This window comes from Amblyomma americanum, chromosome 1 (genome assembly GCF_052857255.1).
Source record: "Amblyomma americanum isolate KBUSLIRL-KWMA chromosome 1, ASM5285725v1, whole genome shotgun sequence".
Lineage (NCBI taxonomy): Eukaryota > Metazoa > Arthropoda > Arachnida > Ixodida > Ixodidae > Amblyomma > Amblyomma americanum.
Window position 1 is genome coordinate 262,106,938 of NC_135497.1, and position 22,115 is coordinate 262,129,052.

Sequence of the window (22,115 nt, forward strand, 5' to 3'; positions counted from 1 at the left end):
TTGTCTTGCTCCTCAGCTGCTTTGGCACCTATCTGACTGCAATAAACACGGGGGAAACTTATGCAGCTTCCTTTCTTCTGCATTGCTGCTCAACCAACCACACCACAATTTGTCAGCACGCCGGGAATTGTGCCTAAAAACACGCAAGCGTGGTGCACCCAATGCGGAAGGTCCCGCTTTTTGCCTGCACAACGGAAGTCATTGCTGACGCCAGCGCCGCCGCCTCGTTTGACGTCACGGCCCGACGCTTGTCTATAGCAACGATGCAGAAAAGGGAAGGACTGCCTAAAAGAGAAGGCACCACTGGCTTTTGCTTAGATTTGGCTTCGGCTCGCTGCTAGCCAATGATGCTGATGGCGTTGCTGCTGCCGTTCACTCTGATAGGAGAGTTATGACGTGGCTGCAGATTCTGAAGCAAATGAGTACAAACTGCAGTTTGTACTCATTCACTTTATTATGAACCAACTAGCCCGCCAAAACGTCCTTCTGCAGATTCTGCACCGAAATTTATCGTAAGAATGATTTCCGCGCGGGCTGAGGCGACTTTTCAGAAGATTTAGGCTAGTGATCATACAATCGGAAGGTGCAGTGAAAAATCGGGAGTATCCCGACTGGATCAGGAGGGTTGGCAGGTATGAGACTCTCTTAATTTCGACCACGTGGCCACCATAGCCGGGATCCGGATCCCACACCAATATGAATGACACAAACGGGGAAGTGAAAAACCGCATCCACGTGCTGTGCTGCTCGCACATCGCTGATACCCCAACCGTCAGTTCCGCAGTACACACGATGAGCACTGAGCGGCTGGTGGCATGCGTCCTACACATCACAGACGTCACAATTCCCGGCTGTGTAATGCTCACTGCAAGCACTCAGCAGTACCTCGCAGCGCCCGCACATCACAGACACTACAATCGAAAGCTGCACAGTACTCATAACAAGAACTGAGCAGACTCACACGGCCAGCACATCGCTGGCGACGCAACTGCCAAGTCATGGCGCGCAGCGGCGCATGGCCATAAACAAATCCCACCAGCTGTAAAAAGATGTTCATGAATGCATTTACCATGCGTCAACATACAGATCTTGCTGGTTTTTGCCATTACAAACTTTCAGATACAATGTAATCCACTTATAACGATATATGGCTTATAACAATAATCCTTTAGATTCATCAATTCCCACACTGCCTCTGTAAAAAGAAACCATATATAACGATAAAATTATCGGCAAAATAATGGATATAACGATGGGATTCTAGCCGCCCGGAACGTGCTTTCCACCAAAATTTCTCTGAAAGTTTGATAAAAAATTAAATGTTCGAAGCGAACTATATAAAAACGGACCAGCATGGTGAAATCCGTGAGACTGTTGCGTACGGCCTGGGGAACCAAGCCCTATCACTGTTGCAAAGCTTTCACACGAAAACTTAGTTTTGGCTTGTTTTTGCGTTCGTGAACTGGGTAAAAATGGAGGACTAAGCGCAAGGCAATATCTCTGAACCCCCCCCTCTCTTTTTTTCATTGAGAATTATTTTTTTTTTCTAAAAGAGTTAGCTTTTCTTAGCACGTTCCTCAGTTTCATGCTGTCCACAGCGCAGACCTTGGCAGCATGCCAAGATACCATGCGCGAATAATATCACGGCGTGTTTATCTTTTGATGGGAGCTCCAGCCGAGGTGGCTCACTCAGCGAACATGGCAGAGTGCCAAGACACCGTAACTCAGCGTCATGAGTGGCGGCTTAATCACTCTCACAGCCACTCGCACCCACTTATGTCCACTCACACTCACACCCACTCATGTCCACTCACACTCACCCACTAGCATTCGCACTCATGTCCATTCACACTTACAACCACTCACTCACACATGACCACTCACTTTTGCTCACAGCCACTCACTCACATCCACAACTATTCACTTACGCTTATGCCCACTCACTACATTAACGTTCACTCACCCTTAGCATAGCCTATGTCACAAAGATGTGATGGTGAGCCGCCCAGTGCTCTATCGAGCTCTTTGGCCAATTTTCGCAGTTTCGATGCTCAAAGGAAGTGGTCACTTATCACGCATCTTCCATATCCCGAAATAATGTTACGCACGCGTGCTCCCGCGCTTGCTGCTGAGACAATGAGCGCCTGTTTAGAGTCAACTAAGATGCTTGGACATGTTTTTGAATGGTGCCTAAATAACAATAATAAGTTTGCCTTGACAATGATGCGTCCGAGAGTATGCATGAACACATTGGAGGCAAGTGGAGACTATCAATACTTTTTGTGGCATGGGAAATTGAGCGTTTTTGGAAAGCTGAAGCGAGTTCTTCACGCAAAGGCAATTGGCTGGAATGGGCACCAAATACTGATTTGCCCTGTGGAAAGAGGATCCAAAGAGGAGTGGCCGTTATCAATCCCTTTACAACTGTCTCTTGGGCTTACTTTGCTGCATAGTTAAGAGCAGGGCTGGCTTCGTCTAGTCAGAGCAGGTATTCATGACCTATGTATGGACACACCTGCTCACAGTATGTTGTCTGCGAAGCATATGCAGTATTTATTCGAATCTAGGCCGATAGTTTTTTTTTCTTTCTTTTTTCAAATAATCATATTCCAAACTCTAGGGCCGGCTTAGATTCGAGGATTTTAAAAAACGCGCCAGTTTTTCATTGAAACTGTTAAATGTGGTGCATAGCTAGCGCCATCTAGAAAAGTCAGTATCGCAGCCGCTACTAACCATGCCAGTAGCCAACCGTACACAAGCGAGGTCACCATTTTGACCTGTGTTGTGTCGGCAGTATCGGTGTGCGGCGTGGTGTTATCGCGATGGCACTACAGTGCCGCTTTCAAGCGAAAAGTTGCAATAGCCGCAGACGCATCGTTGAACCTTCAAGCCAGGCGGGACTTCGGTGTCGACGAGAAAAACGTCCATCACTGGAGATGACGACAGCAGCTTTTTGCGTGCGCCGCAACGAAAATGGCATTTAGTGGACCAAATAACGGCTGTCACCACGAAGTGGAGACAGTTTTGGCCAACTTTGTTCGGATGCAGAGAGCAGCTGCCCTTCCAGTGACAACAGAAGTGCTCCAAACGAAAGCAAGAGAACTTTCAAGGGAGCAAGGTGTAACGCCAAAGGATTTCAAAGCCAGCCGGGGCTGGATTCAGAAATTCATGAAGGGCTTTGGCTTCAGCCTCCGACGCCACACTTCAATCACCCAGAAGCTGCCAAGCGATTTCTAAGAAAAGCCGATAGCTTTTCAGCGCTACGTGCTGCGAAACAGAGAAACGGCAGGCAACAACCTAGAGCAAATCGGCAATCCTGACATGACGGCTGTGTATTTTGATATGCCAGTGGCGTACACAGTGAATGAAAAGGGTGCCAAGGAGGTGAAGGTGAGTTCTGCGGGCTACAAGAAGCAGCGCGCAACTCTGATGCTGTGCTGCACAGCTGATGGACATAAACTCCCTCCTTATATGATATCTAAAAGGAAGACACTACCTGCTCGAGAAACTTTCCCAAGAAATGTCACTGTACGGGCAAATGAGAACGGGTGGATGACGGGTGCGATGGTGGAAGAGTGGGTTAAGATTGTGTGGCGACGGCGTCCAGGAGCCCTTTTGACTAAGAACTCGCTCCTTGTCATCGACTCTTACCGTGGGCACTTGACCGACAACGTGAAGGCTGCGCTCCTCCAAGCGAACACGGACCCCACTGTCATTGAAACTGGCGGCCGCCAGTTTCAATCGGCCCTGTTTCCTGCTCTTTCCAATATTCTGGGCGTTCGCCACATCCATATGACCGCCTACCATCCTTCAGCCAATGGCATGGTGGAACGTCTGCATCGACAACTGAAGGCTACCCTTACCACTTATCAGCCAAGGGAACGCCGGTCCGACCACCTTCCCCTCGTCCAGTTGAGCATTCGTTCGGCACTGAAGGCCGACCTTGGCAGCTCTTCTGCTGAGCTAGTCTACGGAGTTCCCCTGCGTCTCACTGGGGAATTCGTCTCTCCTTCCTCCCCTCCGTTAATCCATGACGCTTCCACCTACATCCGAGACCTACGCAACACATTTCGCCACATTACTCCTGTCACCTCTGCAGCCCGTCACCCTCAGTCCATGTTCATCAGCCAGGACCTGGCCTCCTGCACCCATGTCTCCATCCGCCGTGGCCACACGTCCGTCCACCCCTCACGCTGGCTTACGATGGAACGTTCCGCATCCTCCATCGTGCGCAGAAGACCTTCAAGTTAGATGTCAACGGCCGCGAAGACGACGTGGCTGCTGACTGCCTCAAACCAGCCTACATTGCCACTCCTATACCTGTCAACCCTACACTCGCTCTCGCTTCGACTGGCCACCATTGTGCCCAGCTTCCTCCAAGCACATCCGCTGGGCGAATCCTGTGGCTTCGATCTACAGAGGGGAGCCCTGTAGCGCCCCTCGCGGCGCGCTCGGCTCGCAGGCCATAGCACGCGGCACCAGACAAGAAAAAGGAAATTGGGCTAGGCCACCGGAGAGCGAGCAGCGCAAATAAACAGTTCGAACCTCAACGCTGTCGGATCTGGTTCTTCTTCGCCTTCGCTCCGACAAATGCACAGACATCGCACAGTACATGGGCCTCTAGAATTTCGCTTCCATGGAAATTTGACCACCGCGGCCGGGATCGAAACCGTGTATTTCAGGTCAGCAGCCAAGCACCATCTTTTTTTTTGCTGGTCCAGATATAACAATAATCGGCTATAACGACCAGAGTTTCCGGTTTTCTTAGTATCAGTATTAATGAATTGAACTGTACCATCATGGCAATCGCAGAAGGGAGAGGGAAGAGCCTGCTTGGCCGCCGCCGCGCAATGCTTCCTCGCGCAAAGGTAGTAGTTTCCACCGTTTCTGCCCGTTTGTGTGTTCGTGAACTGGTGGCGCAGCGCAGACCTTGGCAGTGTGCCAAGGTGCTGTGCGCCCATAACACCCTGTGGAGTTCATCTTCTGCTGGGCTCTTGGGATCTCCAGTGGGGTGGCGCGCTCAGTGAACTTGGCAGAGCGCCAAGATGCTATGTGCACTTTGACAGCAGCCTTGGTAGCAGTGGCTACATGCATGGGGGGAATACGTGGGTAACATGGGCATGCTAGCATTTTTTTCTGGCTGTCCCGATATAACTATAATCTGTCAAAGCGATCAGATTTTCAGATTTTCTCAATACCGTTATAGGTGAATTTCACTGTAATATGAATATATTTTGTGATTCCATGAGGTTTGTATTAGAAGGATTTTACTGTATTGACACTTACACTTAATTTTAAAAAAGGCTGGTCAGCATTTGCCAGTGCAAAGTCTGACCAAGTTTTTTAATCCCTGTAGACTTAGTATGTGTACTTGCAAAAGAAACTGCAGCGTATAAAGCCCGGCAATGGTGAGGATGAAATCAGCAAAGACCTCTTCATAGCCATAGCTCTTTTCAAATCCTTCGCCCCACTACACTTATGCACTACAGAGAAGAGTGTGATGCAGCCACATTTCTCATGTCACGTGCCCCTGGCTCAGCCCATTTTTATGTTAGCACGCCATTGATCAGTGAGTGAACATTAAACACGGTCAAAATTCCACGAATTTATTAACATTCTATCCAGGGTATTGTATCACCTGGGAACACATAAGCCAGAACATTGACATTCATACAGTTCATAGCTTTAAGCATATGCACTGGGACACCATACGAACCAGGAATGTACAAACAAGGTTCTACCTTGAGCCAGCAAAATGGGCCGTATAGCAGCCTACCTTGGTGGTTGACCTGAGGTGCAGCAGGTGGCGCAGGAGCTTCGTCATCTTTCCAGTTCATTGTGTTGCCAGCAGGAGCTGTGGGCGCTGATGAAGGTCCGTCTGGAGGACTGCTGCTGGCCAGGGAGGCTTGAGAGGAGACCTCACCTTCCGAGGCTAGGTGTGCTGTCCCATTGCGCATCACCTGCAGGCCGGCAGGCAGTTCGGCTATAACAGCATGCCCATCACAGCATCCTTAAAGAGGCCCCGAAACACAATTTCAGTGCATTGTTTTGCCTGTTGGTTGCATAGAATGAGTTAAAGTGATGCTATTAGCATCCGTCGTACCGTGTATACTGCGTTTTTTTAATATTTTAATTAGCTCGCAAAAACAAATTCGTGGCCCTGATGGTGTCACCATACAATGGCGGTTTTTAACAGCGGATATGACGTCACTTAGTGGGAGCTTGATGATTGGACAAAGAGCAAATATACTGAAAATTGTGTTAATAACTAGAGATACGTTTTGTCAAGTTTTTGTGTTTTATATTACATAAACAAAACCAACTTGTTTGCCTTAGATAAAAGTACTGTAAAGCAAGTAAAACAAAAATACACCACCAGAGGCTCTGGCTACTTTTTGCATCGAAGGACTTTGCGCCTCTCTGTAAACATCCTACGACCTAGCAGTCAACACTTATGGATACTCTCTATGTATCTGAGAGTGGTTTTGCGGAATCGATCCGATTGAGCCATTGCACTCTATAAGCGTTCATTTCTGTCCCAAGGAAGGATGCGTTCGTTTCACATTTAGTAGGCAGTGCGCATTGTCAACTTGTGGAAGATCACCGGGCGGCAGCGCCAGATGGTGCCCCGTTCCAGTCAACAGCGCGCGCTCCTTGTGATGGGCGATGGTAGGCGGTAAGCAGTAGCAGTACGCGCTATGCTAAATGTGTCTGATATCTTGCGCAGGCTGTCACACCGTCGCAGTATCTCGCGCTCGAGTTCGGATCCATAAGGGAACGTCACTGTTCAGTGTTCCCTTCTGCACCGTCGATGTGACGATGAAGCATCACTGGGTCAGCTGGGCGTTCACATGGTTGTTGTAACCATGCAAACGGCGCTGCCAGCCTTGGCATGAATGAGTTACAGAGAACAGGCAACCATGGAGTGCAAACTTCCGCCACGTGCTCAGATAGGCTGTTTTGATTGGTCGCACTAAGTGTCGTCATTGGGAGAGTGAAATGGGAATGGGAAGCTGCGCGAAAATAGAGTTATGGGCAGCATTTTGTTTGCTTGCATTTTGAAATTTCTTCACTGTATAACTCCCGTTCCTATGCATCGATTCTCGTAATTCTTTTTGAGTCAGCATCTGTGTGACAAAGAATCCATCTGAAGTGTAACCGGCATCCATTCAAGCGGTGTTTCGCAGCCCCTTTAAGTGAGGAGCTGGACAACATGGCTAGCAGATTTCAACCAGCCTCACCTGCGGCTCAAAGTAAGCTGGCCGACCAGAACCAGAAGTCACGCTGTTTGAAGATGGACTTGCACCCCCATTGCCCAGCTGTTCGCTCCGAGGAGGCACGGGTGTTTCATTCACCAGAGGGGTGGTTGGCTCAGCAGGGTGCTGGGCCACATCTGTGTGTGCACTCTGGTGGTGAGCCATCAGCTGCTCAGGAGCCTCCTCTTGTGCCTGCTGACCAGCTAGAGCGCCCTCCTCCTCTTCCTCCTCCTCTGTGAACACTTCATCCTGGTAGCGGAAGATGTCATTGCGCACATAGTACTTCAAGGGCTGCTGGGGTGCCAAAACAAATGTCTGCATGAAACGTCGCATCGGCTGGCCTGCATTTGACAGCTCTCCCGTCACCTGCCCAAACAAAAAGAGCAGAGTGAAAAAAAAAACTGTTAAAAACACACTTAATCTGCATTAATACATGGTTCAAGTACAAGATGTCCGATTTCTATAATTTGCTATGGGACCACACGAGACATCCCAGACCGCAAAAGCAACCACCACCGATTCTTTTGAAAAAAATTGGGGCTAGTTGGCAATCAAGTGAACAGAGTTTCAATGAAGTATTTTTCTTGAAAAAAATTGTCTACTCCCAAGAGCACTCTTTGAAGTTTCCTCTAAAAGGCAAAAGCTGGTTGGAGTAAAAAATCAAATGTGAAACAAATAATAAACCTTATTTTAAAATATTTCATGTGCACTGTTCTTTAATCTGATTTTGTTAAAGGTGCACTAAAGAGGAATCTGAACTCGTCCTTTTTACCGCGGGAACTCTATCTACATGTTCCAAGCATTCTTAGAAACTTTGAATTATTGTCCTGTGCGGACAATGGCTTTTTCAGGACACATTCGTCAACAACAGTCAAGCAGACATGAAGGACAACAGGCATAAGTCCATCTGCAAGACTTCAGGCGCAAATTACGTCATCATAAAAAGCCATTCCTGCTACAATCTAAGCATGTCAGCAATCAGCGCTGTACAAAGTAGTTACCTAATGAATAAGAGACCATACCTGAATGACTACACCTTCACCCAGAGTAGTGAGCGAGTCCACCTGCTTGATCTTGGCATGACAGTCACGGAAGTTGAGTTGCATGATACGTTGGTGAATTTCTTGCTGGCCCATGACACACTCCTGCTTTTCAGGGCCCCCATGAACAAAGGATGAGTCCTGACTGTAAAACCTGCAAAAGCAAAAAAAAAAGGCCAACCTCACTGCAGGTACCAATGCAGCACTGCACGGATAAACAAAACACTAAGCATCAACAAAAACAACACAATGTTTAACTTAACAATATACAGTTAAATTAAGATATAACAATCTTGAGAAAAGTCGGTGATTTCTCGTTACAAGTAGTTTCTGCGTGAATTATCAAAAGGACAATGCAGAACGGAACCCTAAAGAAAAACGTGTAGGTGATGTTTGGTTCATGGGGGTTTAACGTCCCAAAGCGACTCAGGCTATGAGGGATGCCATAGTGAAAGACTCCAGAAATTTTGACCACCTGGGTTTTTTTTAATGTGCATTGACATCACACAGCACACGGGTCTCTAGCATTTTGCCTCCGTCAAAATGTGACCACCACGGCCGGGATCACCCGCGTCTTTTGGGTCAGCAGCCGAGCGCCATAACCACTGAGCCCCGCTGCCCAAACGTGTGGGTGAAATTACCTTAAAAATGTTCACTGTAAACCCCATTTACACGAAGTCATAAATGTGAAGAAACATTTCGCAATTGCACTGATAACATGAATGTAGCAGCAGCTGCCGTGGCTCGCCACAACTTGGCAATGAGTGGGGTGAGGAGACTGGTGGAGGAGGGGGAGTCATACCACCGAATTCACAAATATGCCTCGACTCGAACTTAAATTTCAAGTGGCCCTCGAAGCCTGTTTGGCGTTTCGGAAACCAACCTCCACTCAAATGCTCAAGTCGGAGGAAAAACTCGAGGTTTTCATCAGAGATCTCAAGGTAATACTGACGCTACCTTGACCGCCAGTTTGCTTGTACATGACGGACATCTCATCGTCTGCTGGCCGTATGGAATTCCTCTGATCCATAAACGAAGCTTTTCACGAACATGCATACAGCGCGGATGCAGGGAACCCTGTGCCGAAGCATTGGCTGGGTGACGGCCTGTCCATTCGACACGGAATTTCTGGCAAGTTATCGTTTTGCGAACACGATCATGGCTAACCTCTGTGCCGAGCACAGATAATTGTGGTAAATCACTGCCTCCAGTGCTGTGCAGTCGAACCCCGCTACAACGAAATATTTCTAATTCCCCGTCAGCTCACCACAGAAAGTAACCGAACAAATTTCTCATCACAACGAACTATTTTTGGGGCGCGTTTCCAATTCAATGAAATTTTTGCTATGCGAAGCTGGGTCTAAAAATCTATCTCACAATAAAACAAGCATATCGCCGTCCACCTGTGTACTTCTGTAGGTCCAGGATGCTTTGTTTCATTAAACTTTTGCTGGAACCAATTTATCCACTCATTCACACACACATGAAGACCGTCATTGCTTGGTGGTGATGACAATCGGGCTGGCTGCCTAGCGGTAAGGTGCGGGTGCAAGGTCCCGTTTTCTTTCAAGCCTGAGCCGCAACCAATCCGTCGCCAAAGGACGCAGCAGCCTGGCAACAGCAGCAGCGCAGCATCACTGCATGTGCGCTGCAATCGACACGAGCATGGCGACTTTGTCTAGGAAGCGGAAGTTCCTGTCTCTTGAAGAGAAGGCACGAATTATCAGCGCGGCATCCAGCGTCAGGAAAAAGGAAGATGTTGCAGCGGGCTTCGGCATCTCACACAGCACCCTGTCAACGATCCTGAAGTCGAAAGACGTGATAGCCCAAGCTCTTCCTTCGGGGACATCCGTGAAGCGGAAAAAGCTGACGCAAGCGGCTCATGAGGACCTTGAGAAGGCTCTCTACACGTGGTTCCTGGACGTGTGCGCAAAGAAGATGCCGATCAGCGGAAACATGCTGCAGCAAAAGGCGCTTGGCTATGCCTGTATACTGGGCATCAATGATTTCAAAGGCAGCAGAGGGTGACTGACCCGTTTTAAGGCCAGGCATGAAATCGTAACCGCTGTGCGGAGAGTCGGCCTCTTCAAACGCCTACGCTGCATTTGCTTGGGCGTAAACTACTGTGCCGGAATTAATGGAGAAGTATGTCACATCAGACATCTATAATGCTGATGAAACAGGACTTTTCTACGAGCTCCTCCGTCACGATGCAATTGCTCACCAAGTGCGAAAGTCGCGCCACGGCACTCGTGGCAAAAAAGAAAAGAAGCAGAAGCAGCTGAAGGGCCTCTTTGGAAATAAATGATATTTTGGGACTATGTTCTCCAACCTGACAGTGTTTTTGGGCTATTTTCACCTCAACGAAATTTTTCGTGCGCCCAGTCAGCGAGGTTCAACTGTAGCTGTTCATCATACCACACTTATCGCATCATCGTATCACGCTTCCTCGAGGGAAGCGCATAGGTAGTCAGTTTCTTGAGGAGCTCCTCGTCTGAGAAAACGTCAAGTAGTGTTCTTGAATCACAGCCATCCCTCAAATGGAGGAGTGGCTGTTCCGCCTATTCGGCGGAGAGGCACCACGGCCAGACTAGAGCAGAGTGCGCACTGCCGCGCCACTGCTGCCTCTTCCCTCATGTCGCCACTCTCAACCTGCCTGGCCATCGTAGCCCTAAGAAATGAACTCTGCCCCGTGTTACTAATGCTTTGTGCTCTTCGCTGTCCGCACTGCCAACACGTAACAGCTATTGGCGCCGGTATCATGTGGCCAACTGAGTGCTGGTGATGCGCGCACTGCTTGTCCCATGTCTTTTTTTTCTGTGACCATTTTCATTGCTTATGAGCATTAATTGGTGTAGTGTCACGTGGTGCGCCGAAGGCTGCGAGGACTACTGCTGCATTTTCCCCGTAGAAACACTGCCGACGCTGGAGCACGGCATGTTGTGTCAGCTGGGTAGCTCATTGAGATCGTTGATTGTTTTCTAATGTCAGTTTGTATGTTATCGTCATAAAACTTTCGTGTGGTTCAGTCAAATTTCAAGTAACGCAGATAGTCGGCGTAGCAGGTTTACAAATACACACACTTCAATGTGGCATTAAAGGAGAAGACACATCAAATTTTTTGATGTGATCAAGTGTTTTCTTTGGAATGGTGCGCAAGACAATAGTGCACGAGTCGCAACGTGGATGCCACCTACACCAGCCGACTAATTTAAAATTGAGTTTTTTTTTTTCTCGCGCAGTTTCAGTTTCAACAGTGCAACATGAGCTGTGACATAAAGGGGCCATGACAGCCTATTTTCACGCATACCCTGCTTATCGCCTTTAATTCCCAACATGTTAAATTACAATTCCCCGAATATTCAGTTGATTCTGTGCGGTAAATAATTTTAAAACGAATTTTTTTCGTTTCTTCTGCGAACTGCTTGCTGGTCTGGCAACCTTTAATTGCAGACAACTCAAGGGCATACCCGCTCCGCGTCGTCTGCTGCGAGCTGTTGAGGTGCTTTCATGTACACCGTAGAAGGCGGTCACTCGAAAAGTTTTTTCTTTTAGCTTAGCGAAATTAAATGCATTTTCCAAGTTTTCTTTTCAGAAGCCGTCATACGTGAGCTGGGTGATCCTTGGGAAAGCGGACTTTCTCGCGGCACCCATTTTTCGATTGTTGAGGAAACAGAAGTCGATGGGCCCCTGCTTTTATATTTACACTAAGCATGCTGTTCGTATGTTATGAGTGTGCTCTCTTTTGAGCAGTCAAGTGCTCCCGCATGTGAAAAGCGGCACGTGCCGTGCATGCCTTCGCCGATGTGCGCCGTGAAAGCCGCAGCGCTTTCTAGCTGGCTACCAAGTTCTTGTCCGCTATTCATCGGCTCTATAATTAAACTCAAATTATCAAAAGGTGGCACCAGAGCAACCTTGAGGCACGAAAAGAGCAGAGAAAAGTGCCGAGTGCGACAACTTCCCCGCTGCATGTGTGCGTTTGTAAGTCTAATGTAACGTACATTACCGACTCGTAGCACCCTTTTGCAGGAACCAAGCCGCTTGCAAAACTCTACGCGACTCGAATGCTTTCACTGCCCGCACCGATTAATAGTCGCCGCCGTCTAAATGAATGCTCCAAAATAATAGCACACCATTCAGCATTTTGCTGTGTGTGCGCATTGTGGCCGAGGAGTGCGACGATTACGACAACTGCAGCCCCGCGCTGAGGTTGTTTACATGGTTCTGCGCAAACAGTACTGCTCGTTTCAGTGGCATAAAACGCAAAGTGGGTTCTCCTTATCTTAAATATTACGTACTCTTGCTTACAAACTGTAGTTTTACTCATTTACACACTATGATAACACTGCAATAAGTGCCAATGATGCTATAGCCTGCTTTGGAAACGCTTCGCGTTGGATACCTGCGCTTCCCGCTAATTGTATCTGCTTCCTCTTATGTCACCAAAATTTAAATTCGCTTTAGCTAAAATACATTCGAACATCACTTGAATTAATGAAAACAGCCAGATTTGTTGTCCACAGTCAACGCCGACAGCTGCTGCCGGCTGCCGGCTGCCTTCTGCGCATGCTACACAGACCGGGTCACATATCGGCACTTCCCCCTTATTGTACTCGCGTCATGCGATGTAAGCAGTGGTCGCTTTGAGGGCACTGTAGCCAAAACTACGCTCGACAGCTATTTGCAGGCGCTAAAACTTGCGAATTCGCTCTCCACAATCGCCGAAATCCCAGACACGAATCCTGTGTACTCACTAGGCCTCGCCACGAAAGGGGCCAGCAGTCCACTGTTGACCGAAATTCAAGATAATGGCAAAAGTTCATCACTGATTAGTAAGAAAGTGTGAAGATATGATATGTAGCCGCTCGTTTCGCTTCTTTCGTACGAATAAGGTACAAAGCGCAGTTTTTCCCTGCACTGCCATCGCCTCACCGGGAGTTAAGCTTTTGCTTGGCCGCCCAAGCCAAGGCAACGGCGGCGAGCGGCACCGTCGTGCAGAGTTTTCTGCCCATGTTGCTTGCCTCGCCGATCGGTTCTAAGTGCAGGCACCGATTGAAAGCACATCTTTGCTGGTGCACGTACATCGCGTACATCGCCGTGGCTAGCATGAGGTCCAATAAGTTTTAAAATTCTTATAGAATGTCATACTAACTAGTTCCCCACCACACTCTTCTGGTTCCCACTAAGCTGACTCTTAACATTACTACGATACGTGGTCGTTGATCGTGCTGGCATTGTCGTCGGTCTAGTGTGGCAGACCAGTGCATCAGCGACATAATTTGCATACTGACCCTCGATTAACGTCGCATCGGCCTAGTGTGACCGGACCCTACCTATACCGAAGAAAAACTGAGTTACTGTTATTATCGCTTTTGCAGCACCAGTAACTCGTATATGGGGGACGACTGCTACTTCAATCGCCCGCGAAAGTACACGAGGGAATGAGACCTCACTGCACATACTGCAGCAACGACAGCAGACGACGACGCTGATGTCATGAGAGCATTCAAGATAGCGGTTGCTGCCGGTGGGAGGAGTCTCCCGGTCTAAATTTCAATCGCATTTTTTGGAGTATACAGCGTGCCCAGGGCAGCCAAATTTCGGAAATTGAATCATAAGGTCTTGTATTAGTTACTGAAGCACAAAACTGCAATATGAAGAACAACCATGTCATGGCCCCTTTATGAGACGATTTCAGGTCATAAGGAACGTGCAAAAATTGCTATATACGTGACGCTTGTTAATTTTTTTGTGATTACAACTCCTGGACAGGCTTGCGTAAGAGTTGGTGTGAATTAAACTAAAAAAGCAGCAACCACACTACACTTTTTGTACGCCTCACACTACATCAAATCGTCTGTTCCGTCACAATCGTCATTCAACCACTAAAACCAAATCCGAAACAGCATGAGAAAAAGAATTCAGCTATAAATTATTTACACATTTTTGGCCCAATCCAGGCGGGTGTCCATGTTTCCTTATGTGCTGCGCATTATTCCAAAAGACAGAACAGGTGCTGCGATGACTCAGTGACCACAATGCTCGGTTACTGCCACGAAAGATGTGGGTTCGATCACGCCCGCGGAAGTCTCATTTCGATGGAGGCGAAATGCTACAGGCCAGTGTGCTGTACAATGTCAGTGCACGTTAAAAAACCCCAGGTGGTCGAAATTATCCATAGCCTTCCACTACAGTGTCTCTCATAGCCTGAGTCGCTTGGTGACGTTAAAAACCCCATAAACTAAACAAAGACAAAACACAAAACTAACATTTGGTGCTTACTCCTTAAGGAATTGAGAAACTTTGTAATATCAGGGAATTTATTACATAGAGAGGCTCGTTACATCCAGATTTAGCTGTACTACCAGTTAAATTAACCATGCACTGGTGGGAATGGCCACGAGCCTTCCAGAGCAACATTTGTAGCAGCAGAAGCGAGATGATAAGAAGGTAAAAACCCAAATGCCTTCCAACGAACAACATGTAGAATGGAAGCTCATAAAAGTAAACAAACGGACAGAAACTGAAAAACTTGACAATAAATTTTGTCTGCTTATGGCAGTATTGTTACATCTATTCCTTTCCCTCTGAATGCTCGAGCATTAGAGCAAACATTCGGAGGAAAAGCCATGTGCATTGTCACACTAATTCAGGATTGGTAGGCAGAGGTCGTGACATCACACCACAATAAAAAAAATTAGAGCGAGACGCCGCTTCTCAGATGTCAAGGCAGATGACAGACGAGGTGATGGTGCAGTGCCAGCTGCACAGTAGCCAGAGTGAGTGGAAAGTTTCCATCGGTCTTGGAGTACGAAAAAAGTTCATTTGTGTAAAAATGAAGAGGCTCCGATACGGATGCACGTGCAGTGTAGTGGTGACTGATGTGCACATAGTGTAATGGTGCCTGTGGAGTTGCGAAGGCGGACACATACCCCGTCAAAGGGGCAATTTCAATGCCTGCTGTGTAGGTAGATGGCCATCAAAATTTTCTAGGGCCATCCAGACACACCGCTACCACACAGCAAATTTCAATGAGAGTGAGTAGTGAGCATGCAATCCGACAGATGGCACTAGGCATAGCAAACTGGAAAAAAAAAAAAAAAAGAACTGAAGCTGAGTAAAACAGGCCAGAAGTTGGAGTAGGTACTCAATTGAAACTTTTTTCGAAAAAGCTATTCAAATAGTTCACAGTTCAGCACAATCCAGAGACAGCGACAGCGGGGTGACGATGGGCAGCGATGTGCGCTTCATTTCAAAAGCATTCACTTTACGCCAGCGAAGCAGCCACAGATCAGTGACCATCTTTGTCGCGTTTGTAGCTATTATTGTTGCAGCATTTGCGGGGCAATTTTTGGTCTCTGTCGTCACAAAGTGCGCTAAAAGGCGAAAAAAAAAAAAAACGAACTGGAACGCCATGATGTTGCAAGAGAACAGCATCAGTTTGTTTACATCCAATGGCCGGACATTCTGCAGAGCTGTCATTTTGACTACCACAGCGACAACTCACAGCGAACCATTTCTGCAAGACTGACTGTTTCTGAGTGTTCTTCGGCATCATTACAGACGGTGCATGCAACAATGCAGGCCACCCGTGAGCACCATCATCCTCACTCCGCATTCAAACTTCTGCGACAGAACCACGCATTTCAACAGTTTCAAAATGAACAGGAATCGAAGATGGCCACGCGGCTCGGAGAATCGACGCGCAGTACAGTCCATTGGTAAAGGGAACCTCACGCAGCATAGCCACCGTGCTCCGTGAAGTGCCCCCTTCAATAACAGTCGACACCAGGCGCATGTGCAGGGAGTGCATTAGGTGGAGTCAACCTTGCGCCATGCTACGGCGCTCTCCTGGCCTTGCAGAGGTAGAAATCTGGAATGTGAAGGCTGTGCTAAAAATAAAAAGCACTTTCCTCGCATCTACATAACAAAGGAGTATTTCTGCGATATATGCATCTAATTTTCCATTCTTCTGAAGCAATTTTCCATGACAGAAAAGTGGTGCAGGACAGATCTCCTCTAGTTCTTGTCCACTTTCTGCTCTAAACCTATGATAACAACCTCATATTGTTCCAGTGGGGCAATTATTATGCAACGCGCATAAGAAGCCTGTCAAGGCGTTTTCCCGGCTTTGTGCATTGTGTCACTGTCACGCTCAGTCGGTATTTGGTGTGTTGCATGTTTGTGTAGGAATCAAGGCATGTGTGGTCCCATACATATGCCACATAAAATATGGTCACTGAAAATTGTCACGACATGAGTCATCATGCCTAACAGCTAGTGATTCGATTGGTGGATGTTGTGTCGGGTACTGCGCCGAGTAAACATGCTGGTGCATGATAGGGTGTGCTAAGCATGACGTGTGGCCATGACAAGCAGGTGATGTCATGATTCATGACTAAGCAAGAGATACCAAATACAAGTGATGTCACCAAGGCAGAAGTGGCGTTACCAAACTGGAAGCGACACACGGAAGTTACGCCGTCGAACTGGCGCAATCAAACAAAGCGGCAACGGGAACTTCATAGAAACATACCAAACCTGCATCGGTAGTGCTTGAAATTCTCTTTACTTGAAGACTGTTACTTAACACAATGGTCCTATAGAAACTGAATTATACCTCCGATGATGCCCTGGTGCACAATGCCGCGCCTGCTGTGGCGACACAAGTAGGATACAACCCCGCAAAAGTTTAGCACCCGCCTGCCACTCACTTTCGTTCCTAGATGGCTTGGTACCACAAAAGGAAGCCTCCAGAATAGGTGCTGACTATTAAACACAATAAAGCCCTATTAATTTAGAAATCCAGACAATTAGGACCGCCGGTGAAGTCCTGGCAAACACCTATGTAAGTCTATGGCGCCGAACCCTTGTTAATTTAGGTTCTGCGTCAGAAGGTTGAGCCAAGGCATAATACCGTAAAAACCGGAATATAGGTCTAACTTTTTTTCAAAAAACCATGGTGAAAAGTCGACCCCCGTCTTATATACAGGTCATTGGCGGAAAAAATACGGAAATATTGCAACAATGGGTGGCTGAAGTCAGCAGCCTCCATCACCATCGCCATCAGCAGCAGTGCCGCCATTTTGCGTTTCAGTAGATGCAAAGCGGAAGCTAACGGCAATTTACCGTCGCCTTCAAGAAAAACATGATTGAGTACGAGGAAGCTCATGGGAACCTGGCGGCACAGCGCGAATTTGGAGTATCCGAAAAGAGCATTCAGTACTGGCGGAGGCAGAAGCTGCGTATTACAACTTGAGGCAAACAGAAGAAAACATCATTTCGTGGGCAGACCGTAGTGTATCGAGAATAGGAAGGAAACGTTGCGCTGCGAGCAAGATCGCTGCCTGTGACTGCCGAATGAATCCGCGTGAAAGCGGCAGAGATCGCGTGTGCCTCTAGACTCACGAGGGCGCAATTCAAAGGCTCGCCATCCTGGTTGCGGCGATTCATGAAGAGGAGGGCTTTGCTCTACGGCGCCGTACTTGCTTGTGCCAGAAACAAACACGCGGGCCGATTGGTGCGCGATATTGTTAAAAAATTTGCCGGGTGTACATACAAGCAGCATTTAAATGAAATTAAATACTGTCACCATTGTGCAACCTCTTGAGTCGCATTTGTTTCAAAGTAATTATGTCTTTCGGTACTTTTCCCATTGAAAAAGATCTTTTTCATTTTTAGAATTGGTTAGTTAGGGGGTCGACCTATATTCCGGTCCGACCTATAGTCCGGTTTTTACGGTAAGCACAAAAAGCAAGCGCCAGATGAAATATGGTGCATCTGCAATCAGCGGGAGCGTAGGCAATGAGCACGTTTGGAAAGAGCATATCCTGTGCGGACAGCCTGCTGAACAGGTGTAGAGCACTACCCGAAGGAGTGTCACTGAATGCGGACAAATGAGGTGGGGCACTTGCCGTGAAACGGTGCAGCGAGGCAAGGAATAAAGTAGGCAGTGAAAGAAACAAGGACACTAACTTTGGCAAAAGCATAATAGACACCTTTAAACTTTAGCATAGCATGTACTGTTTCTGCATCAGGTGCCGCCAGTGCTCACACGAGCGTTTTTGCATTTCGCCTCAATCAAAATACAGCTGGAGCAGCCTGGATCGAAACTGTGACATTGAGATCAGCAGCCGAGTGCCAAAGCCACCTAACCACCAAGGCGGGTTGAAGTCTGAATTCCCGAGGTTTTACTGTATTCCTTTTGAAAGATGACAGTACAGACTCACTCCACCGAAGAATGTGAGCATGTTGCCGCCAGGGCCACCACACTTCACATACTAGTTTGCTCGAGCGGATGGGAGAGCAGGCGTGTCAAAGCATCAGCAAACTTTGTTAATACAAGACTAGTCTTCAAGAAAGTTCAGATGATTTTGCTAATCCCATTCCCATCATTTGGTCATTCCTACGGATGTCCACAATCACATCAAAAAGACCATGTGGCTGCTAACACACAATTCTGCAAAAAAAAAAAAAGTTCAATCTGTGATTTTTCATGGGAAAACAGGGGCCTTAGTCATATGTACTACTGGTGAAACTGCCCACTACAGCTTCCAAACCAAAGCCCGACTTTTTGGCGGGGAAAGAACTCTAGGCCAGCTCACTCCACAGAGCCAACTGATCAGCTAAAGAGTGTGCAGGCAGTATTTTTTTTTTTCATCTCTCAAAATAGCTATTACAAAAACACCAGTCTCAGTACTGAAACAAGTTTTGATCCTAAAAACTACAAAAACTGTTCCTGCATGCATGTCCACGCTTCACATGAGTTAATAGACAATGTACAGAAATAGCCCAAGTGTAGAGGGGCACAAGTATCCCATGTCCCTCTACACTTCCGACTTTTCAAGAAGTATTCCAATCTTCATTTTTAGTGAACCATAAAAACAAAGCAAGGCCAAAAGACCAATATTTAAACCTAGTTATCTCAGGTTAAAAGCTGAATGTCCTAAATAAATATGAACTCTTTCATCACCCCTACGAAAAAGGTTCAGAACAGTGATGTCAATGGCTCCAAAACACAATCACTCATACCATGTGTCTTTTACAGCAAATTCACACTAATAAACTCAGACATGCAATGAATATTAGCATATCTCATACAAGGAAAGGTTCACTGGCAAGTGAAAAAAGCAGGTCAGAAAAGACCACAACATTTATCACGTATGCAAATTTTCAAAGACATCCTTGATCATATAAGCCGAGAGAATTAGCTCACAAATGGGGGATACTCAAATGTCCCAATTCAAAGTAGCTTGTTAACAATTACTTTTAACCCAGCTAACAACCACTATCACCACTGGCTCTGCGCTAACGGTATCACATGTGATGGTATTCAACCTCGGGACAGCGCACGTATGCACAAACACACACACACTTGTACTTTTTAAAAAATAAAACAGTAACATGACAGGACCACACAATCCAATACCACATACCCAAAATCTCACCCAAGGCACCATTCTTTACTGCATAATGTAAGGTTTGTTGTTCTTTGAAAAGTGTCACCTTGAAGCCACAAGTAGACTTCATATTGTTACTAGTTCAAATGTACCATCTGAGCATGCAGCTGCCACACGCACCAGCTGAAGCTTTTTATGAGCTGTAAATAACTTTTACCACTGTCAAGGGGTATGTCATATGCCTACAGCCTTTCATTTTTGGGTTATATACAGTTTTCAAAATCCCACAGGTGGAGACCTGGCATTCTTTATTACTTTCCGACCTGATCATCAAGGAAAAATGGAATTTTTCTAGAAACTTTAAACTTAGGCTTTTTGCTATACTTTCACTTCTAAAAGAAAAAAAGACCTCAAAAGGCATTCACTACAAGTGAGACAGACATTTTCGACTAACAGAGTAAAAAAACCAGCTTGCACCGACACTTTTTCCAGCTTTCATTTTTTTTTTTTGCCAATTTTTGCTATTTTCAGCCATTGAAAATTTCCAAACTCTGCTTCCTTACATTTTCAGGGGTCCCGTTCTTTTGGGGAGGAATTGCTGGCCCAACTTTAATAACCTCCCCAGGACTAAAAAATAAGCGAAAATCAATTTGAGCCACAAAAAAAAAAAGGGTCTTAAGAGGTAAATAATGAAATAATGAAAAATGCCAACTTCACTCGGCTACTGCTCCACTCCTAATTTTTTGAAGACTGGAAAGGTAAGCAGGATCCATACAACATACCAAGTTACTTCCCTGAAGAGCCCCTGAAGTAATTTCTGTTAAGAGTGAAATGGACGAGGATGGACTACTACATATTGCAAACCATGTGACAAAGCAATTCCCAGAATGGTAAATCGTAGGGCTCAGGCACAGCTCCAAAACTTGAACTTTCACAACCTCCCCTATTAATTTATTGATAAAAATCATTTCAGGTTTCCTTAAAGGGACAGTGAAATATTTACTAAGGTTAGGAAAAGCACACAAGTGATTGGTATTCCATCACTCATCACCGCATCGCAAACATTTATAAGTTAGCTTCATACACACCAAAGATATTGGCGATTAAATATGATGCTCTTCAGCACCCCCAACTCATACCAACACGAAAAAAAAAAAAGAAAACAGGCTGGAGCTGCACCCCTCTGCACCCAACCCAGCATGGCACAACACCTGGGCATGCCAATGAGAAGGCTCGCCCAGACTGCCCACTGACATAATCGAGGTAGGAATGGTTTAGAATGTGCAGTGAGGTGCCGCACTAATCAGTTACAAGCAACTCCAAGCTGCAATTTTTTTAACATTATTATACCCGAGTTAGACGGGTGTTTTCAACGGCAGTTCAGTTGACTCCCAGTTGAGCTGAACCGCAGTTAGCGGTGTTACACGGCAATGCTAACTGCCATTAAAATCTCAACGGCAGTTGAGTTTGACTGAGATCGGGGATCCTAGCTGACCGGCCAACTGACAAGATAGCGACCTACGGACCGAAAAACTTGTCCCCTTACTGGATTGTCTTGGCTCAGTATGCTTTGGCATGCGCAAACTTCTACCCCAAAGCAAAAAATACACAAAAAGAATTGCCATTATAGGAAAGAATATATACACTATGATCATTTACAAGAAAAAAAATGCATACACTGCTTTTTTCTTATTTTCAGTCCGCTATAGACGCGAGGTCATGTGGTCAGAGTGCTAACTGAACTGAACGCAAAGTGCTCGTGTAACAGCCGACGATTCCAGTTGAGTTCAACGGCAGTTGAAATCTTCAACTGGCGGTGAAAATGCCCGTGTAACACAGGTATTAGTAAATTATAGAGTTCAAGCAGAGCTTTCAAATTTTACTCTAAATATTCACAGATATCACCTCTACAGATCTGCTAAACTAGAATATGACCATCAAAATTATTTCAGGGTCCCATTAAGGATTCAGAAAAATCGAAAACAAGCATAAGCCATGAAATTCAACTCCACCTTCACAACACAAAAAACAAAACTGTATCTGCACTAAGCTACATCAAGCTACACCAAAGCTACAAATGTGGCAGCGTAGAGCGCTGATTAATTTCTGCCACTTGGGCTGTTACCAAGTGCTCACGCACCAGTATCTCAGAGGCAGAACGTTTTTGCATTTGGCCTCCACCAAAAAGCGGCTGAAGACTTCTCGAACTTTAATCAAAGATTTGCACACACACTTTAAGTCATGCTGAAATTAATGTAGATCAAATTAAGTGAAGATCTCGTACAACAAAATGCTCTACTTCAAGCACACATCAGGCTAGCACTGCCTTATCACATTTCGTTAACCACAATTAAGTTCCTTGGGCACAAAAAGAAGCTGCAATCATCTCCCAGCCAGTAATATGAAACTTAACAAAAAAG

At 46.5% G+C, this 22,115-nt stretch overlaps 1 protein-coding gene across 3 annotated transcripts in view; it reads right to left on the reverse strand.

Moving 5' to 3' along the window:
- rin (ras GTPase-activating protein-binding protein 2) overlaps positions 1 to 22,115 on the reverse strand; it is a 64,141-nt gene that overhangs the window by 38,621 nt on the left and 3,405 nt on the right. For all 3 annotated transcript variants that reach the window (XM_077649128.1, XM_077649129.1, XM_077649130.1), the window contains exons 3-5: positions 8,279 to 8,450; positions 7,242 to 7,622; positions 5,777 to 5,960 (exon numbers count right to left, since the gene is read on the reverse strand). In XM_077649128.1, coding sequence (XP_077505254.1) covers positions 5,777 to 5,960; positions 7,242 to 7,622; positions 8,279 to 8,450 — 737 coding nt within the window. The remainder of the gene's footprint in view (positions 1 to 5,776; positions 5,961 to 7,241; positions 7,623 to 8,278; positions 8,451 to 22,115) is intronic.